Raw genomic sequence first — 6,101 nt, forward strand, 5'->3', positions numbered from 1 at the left:
TAAGAGCAGCACCCTTAATATGTTCTTCACATATAAAACATATATTACGTGTTTCTTATATATATATAAATATATATATATAAACGGAGAAAAACATACATCAATGAACTCCACTTGTACACAGATGTATGCATGCGTGCATGCATATACTGCACGCGCCTATAAGAAGCCCCAAAGTCAAGAACTTTACAAAACTTATCTGCTGACGCAGAGGGGGTTCTTGTGCCTCCGGAATAAAACACGTGTGCTGCTACTGTTCTGCTGCAGCACATATTGTTGCTGCAGCAATATTTTATGAATATATCTTGTTTTTATATTCACTTATTTCTCTATATTTCTCATCCCCACGGAGAAGAAGTCCAAGCTTTTCCTTCTTCCTCTGTATTATTATCACCACCCTTCAACCCATTTGCATTCCACGACAGAGAGAAGAAACTTTTCTCGCCGCATTGCCACTGCCCCCCCCCGCTGCTGCAGCGTGTCAGTTCATCTGAGTCGCATCTGCGTGCAGCGAAGAAGCAGTCGGGGCCCCCCTCGCGGGGCCCCCCTTCTTCCCGCCCTTCGGTGTACAGCTCCTCCAGCCCCGGTGGCACCGTCACCCCTGTTGTGGGGGCCCCCCAAGGCGAGCTGTGCTGCAGATGTACAGAAGAATAAGATTTAATAAAGGCCCCAAACGCCTGCTGTACACCTAACAAGGCCTCAGTTTTCAGTGCTGGCTCTGTGCTGCGTCTGCAGTGAAAAGAGGCACGGGCTGCTCGCGGTAGTGCTTGTGTTTGTGGTTGGGTTTGTTTTGGTTTTGTTCCTACAAGCCCTGAGCCCTCAAATGATAATGTTGAGTTGTCTGTACACCCCGATAAACAAGTGCCAGGCACCGGATCGGCGAATCCACCCGCTGCTGCTGCTGCTGGTGGCGGTGGTGGTGTTGGTGCTGCTGCTGCTGCTGAGGTTGCTGCTGCTCCCGCTGCTGCTGCTGCTCCTGCTGCTGCTGCTGGGGGAGGTGTACAGAAGTTATGCTCTGCCGATACGTTCCACATGGGGGCTGAGGAGAGGCTGTTGCTGCTGCCTTGTGAAATACACCGCGGCGACTCAGACGCAGGCGACTGCAGTATATCTGTAGAAAGATCTGAGCTTGTAGAGCCCTGGGTATCCCATCGTTTTAATGTATGTACTTCAGCTATAAGAGAATCTAATGAAGCAACCCGAATGCTAGAGCGGCCCTCAGGAGATAGAATGTTGCCGCATATTACCTGGCGCAGACGGCACAGAGGGGCCTCGCTAGGCTCCTTCAGCTCCCCCACAGACTCACCTTCACCCCCTGCGGGCGTTCCCGTTGATGCTCCGGTTGATGCTGTGCCTGCTGCTGCTGCTGCTGCTGCAGCTGCAGCTGCAGCGGCAGCTGCTGCTGCGCGCTCCTTACGCTGAGCGCCGCTGCGGCCAGAAATCCGTGACTGCTGCTGCAGCTGCTTCTTTCGCTCCAAGTGGGGCGGCAGGCTGAAACGACACGGACACAGAAAAGGAAAAACAAGCAGAAAAGAAAAACACAACGTAACGTCCAGACAAAGCAAGCCAGATAAACCCATCAGCAGCAGCAGCAGCAGCACATGAACGAAAAGAGGTGGTGGGGGCTCACAGACAGAGATAATTTATTAGTGCTGATGGACAGACAGCAATGATAGCTATAGAAAGGTAGATAGACAGAAGCAGATAGAGACAGGAAGGCACAGAGAAAGGAGAAACAAAGAAAGCCAACACGCTGAGACTGCCACAGACAAGTGGCTCACAAGAAGCTACAGGGGAGAAATAGACTCAAGTGCCACACAGAGAGCAAAGACGGACGGGAGCAGAGATACATGGAAACACACACACACACACGCAGAGAGAGAGACACACCCACAAAGAGAGAGATACGCGAAGGTATACAGACAGGAGGACGGAGAGAGATACAGACAGAGAAACAGGCAGGCACAGGGAGAGGGAGAGCGCGGATGAACACAGACCCGACAGCCAGAAGCTATGAGACGGAGAAGCAGGTATATATATATATATATATATATATATATATATATATATATATATATATATATATATATATATATATATATATCCTACTTCTCTGGCCTTAGGTCTGCGTCTCCATGTGCATGTCGGCATAGTTCTCCGCTATAGCAGCATCCCTGTCTCCAGTATTTGCATATAGTTGTTTTAAATACCCCCACAGTAGACTGGAGTTCATGTTCCCCATGAGCGAAGTTGCAGTCATCATTTTCACATTTTCCTTTGAGCCAATACTTACATAAAGATGTTTTTCTTAATTCTAATTTCTTCTGTAGCTCCGTCAGGTTGTGTGCATAGTTGCAGTTCTCTCGATTGGGGCAAACACCCAGACGAAAGTAACTTAAACACATCAGGTTCCTATACATATAAACACACCACAACACACAAACACACATATACACACTACCTACACCGAAATTCTAGCTAGCTAGGTCAGCTACATGATGGATAGCTAGCTCGCCAGCTAGGTGGTGGGGAAGCTAGGTGGGGAGCTGGGCAGATGGGCAGCTGGCTAGCTTTCATCGGATAGATGGAGAGGTGGACAGGTCGACAGCTAGATAGCTGGCTAGCTGGGTAGCTGGCTAGCTGGCTATACAGCTAGGCAGCAGAGGGAATAGACACACCGGAGCATAGAAAAGATGAAAAGCAGCACACAGATGCCGCCCATCCCGCAGATCGACAAAAACGTCGACAGGGATAGACGGACAGGGGAAGGGAGGGGGGGAACCGGGGGGACGCACAAACAGACAAAAGAGGAGGGGGAAAAAGGACAGGGAGGGAGGTAAAGGGGGGAGGGAGAGGCAGACCAGTACCCTGGCCTTGCCTCTCGGCATGTATGAGTTAAGGGATTAGGGTTTAGGGTTTAGGGTTTAGGGTTGTTAAGGGTGTAGGGGTTAGCACCGTTTAGGAAATACGAGTTTGCGCTGGAGTCCTCCGTGGGCTTGTAGGTGCAGCATCGTAACCAGGGCAGTCTGCAGGGCCAGGTGGCTGTCTGACTCTCCGTTTGCTGCTGCTGCTGCTCTGTTTGCTGCTGAATTCTTCTCTCCCTGGCGCCCTCGTCCTGATCCGTGCTTAGAAGACCCCACACCCTCTGCATACGCACGTCTCCCAGAGGAGTGCTGCTGCTGCTGCTGCTGCTGCTGTTGTTGTTGTTGCGGTTGCTGCTGCGGCTGCTGCTGACCCGAACCACTCCTGCTAAGGGCCCCTTGAGCAGCAAAGGTCTGTTGCCCTTCCTCCTTGTGGCTATGCTGACCCTGCTGCTGCTCTGTCGTTTGCTGCAGCAGCTGCCCCAGCAGCACGTCCTGCTGCTGCTGCTGCTGCACTTGTTGCACTTGTTGCTGCACCTGCTGTTGCGACCCTGCAGGCCTCGAAAGCAGCAGCTCCTCTACGTCTGGGAGTCTCCGCGATCGTGCGGGTTCCATTGCCAGTGCTTTCTCCCCCCCACAGCAGGTGAGAGGAGTTCCGTCGGCTGTTGCTGCTGCTACCGCAGCAGCAGCTGCTGCTGCTGCCGCTGCTGCGACCTGCCCCGTCGCTGCCTGAACGCCTCCGCACAGGAGGCGCTGCTCAGTGGCATCGTCCCCTACCCTGCAGGACACCATTGCTGCAGCAGCAGCAGCAGCAAGTGTGTTGCTGCTGCTGCTGCCACTGCTGCTGGTGGTTGTGCTGCAGTGGCTGCTGCTGGTGCTGCTGCTGCCGTCTCCTGCTGCGCAGTCATCCCACGCTGCAGTGTGGAGACCCCCGTCTGTTGGCGCGAACTCCCCGTCTGAGGGGATGAGAAAAACGTGTTTAAAGCTCTCCATGATGGTGCCTGTGTTTACGAAGCAACCCGTCACAGACAGCAGCAATAACAAGGGCAGCAGCAGCAGCAGCAGCAGCGAGCGCAGCAGCAAACGCACTCCGCTTTCAACAGAATATCCGCCGCTATGCCGCCTCACAACATACAAAATCAAAACAAACCGAGCAGAGCACAAAGGCCGTCTAGCTCGGAACAAAATCCAGCGGGAGAGAGACGGAAGGGCAGGCAGGTGTGCAGCAGCAGCAGCAGCAGAAGCAGATAGATGTTCCGTTCTGCTTCTGCTGCTGTTGAAGCGCTCGCCACCGCCACCGAGACGACGACAGCCTGAAGCTAAAAAACCTCGTCTCGAAAGCTCCGTCTCCCAACCCACCTCCCGTTACTGCTGCTGCGGCTACTTCTGCTGCTGCTGCTGCTGCTGCTGCTGCTGCTGTTGGTTTTGCTGCAGCTGCAGTTTCCCCTGCGCGTCTCTACTTATGAGGGTTTGCTGCTGCACCTGATACAGGCGAGAGCACGTTGTGATCGTTGGCTTAAACAGTGAAGACGTCCCTCAGAATAAAAACCTAAGATAGGTGGAGCTGCTCTCGCAATAAAAAACCCAACAGATGAAAGGGTAGACATAAAAGAGAGACAGCCACCACCCTGTATAGTCAGAGCCAGCCGACTGCTTCCTAGGAAACAAGAGGAGACAGAAAGAAAAGACAGAAAGAACAGCAAACAACAATAGTATAGATAAGAGTAAGATAAAGAGAAAGAAAATATCTGCTGTCTGATGGTGCGCTTATTAGTATTCCTTGCATAAGAAACACCAAGAAACACCCAATGGGGCAGTGTGGAGCTCAAACGTCTCTACACAAAGTCAATGCGCGGCCGCCGCTATTGCTGCTGCTGCTGCTGCTTCTGCGGGCAGCTGCTGCCGTCGCTGCTGCTGCTGCTGCTGCTGCTACTGCTGCTGCTGCTGCTGCTACTGCTGCTGCTTATGTGTTGGTGGTGTGACAGACGCAAGTGGACCCGAAGGTACCCTCGCTCTGTAGTTCGGCTAAGTGCTGCCGCCTTATAAAATCCACTCTTCTCGAGATGTGGCTGTGGTATCTTTTATGTCTCCAACGCCTCTCCTATTTGTCTTATGAATAGACAAAGGCGGGCACACTCGTTAATCTCAGTCTCTGCGGGTGCTGTGTATCCTCTCAAAAAACGAGACAGAAGAAAAGCAGTAGGAAATCATTATTTCTGCCCCCTGCATGCAGCAAGGAGAAATTAAACCCCCTAGCGACAGCAAACAGAAGCACAGTAACAGATACAGAGAGGGAGAGAAAAAGAGAGAGAGAAAGAGAGTGAGGCGAGCCGCCCCCGTCCGGTGTCTACGAAGAAGACAGGAAGACGGAGAGAGAAGGGTGAGGCAGAAGACCCAAAACAAGATAAAAGAAGAAAAGAAACAATTGCATCAATGCAGCTGCAGTATTGTAGTGAAAGAAAAAGAGAAATGAGCAACTAAAAACAACCACCAACAACTGAAGCAGACAGGAGGAGTGTGTCTGCCCATGGGAACTACAGACACCACGGCAGTTGCTGATCCTACGCATAAGCCGTTGCTATAAAAGGAGGCAGAAGTTGTTTTTTTTTAATATTAAAAAGATATTTAACCAAACAAAACAAACAAACAACAAACAAAGCGAACAACAATACCCTCTGTCCTCACCACAGCACCGCACCAGACCAGTGGAGGTTTGCTCGGCTCGTGCTTCGATGCCATGGGAGAGCCAGGGAGAGCCGTGGGAGACGGGGTATCTGCGGGGGTGGTGTATGCATCTTCTTCGCTTTATAAATATAGTTTTATCTATAAAACAATTAATTTATTTAAATTAATTAACATATATTTTAGTTTTAATCAAAAATATCTCCCAATATTGCGATCCCTACACATACACCCCAGGTCACCGCGAAGCGGCTACCCCAACGCCCAGCAGCGTTGCTGCTTTCTGCGTGGGCATCACACAAAGGAAGAAGAAGACAGATTAATTTATTCATTTATACAGAGGAAGGTGTGCAGGGGTGTAATTCTCTTCTTCTCTGCCACAGGGGGGGTGCAGCGCCCCCCTAAGAAGGGGAAGGAGACAAGAGAAAAGCAAGCGAGAGACTAGCTCTCATAAAAAACGAGAGACAAGCAGCAGACACAACAAGCATAAAAAAAAACACTCGAAATATGAATTTAATTCAAATAAGTTGCATATACAGCGGAAAGGCGGACGGGACT

The 6,101-nt window shown here is 51.0% G+C and overlaps 1 protein-coding gene across 1 annotated transcript; it reads right to left on the reverse strand.

The window, feature by feature from the left end:
• Positions 1-338: 338 nt before the first annotated feature.
• EMH_0029210 (uncharacterized protein) lies at positions 339-3,854 on the reverse strand (the record flags this gene model as incomplete). Its single annotated transcript, XM_013494260.1, has 4 exons — positions 339-729; positions 873-1,015; positions 1,248-1,491; positions 2,956-3,854. The coding sequence occupies 4 exons, from the start codon at positions 3,852-3,854 to the stop codon at positions 339-341; spliced, it is 1,677 nt and encodes a 558-aa protein (XP_013349714.1).
• Positions 3,855-6,101: the final 2,247 nt, after the last annotated feature.

The sequence above is a fragment of the Eimeria mitis genome, genomic scaffold, assembly GCF_000499745.2.
Source record: "Eimeria mitis Houghton genomic scaffold, Emh_scaff1092, whole genome shotgun sequence".
In the NCBI taxonomy this organism is placed as follows: Eukaryota; Apicomplexa; class Conoidasida; order Eucoccidiorida; family Eimeriidae; genus Eimeria; species Eimeria mitis.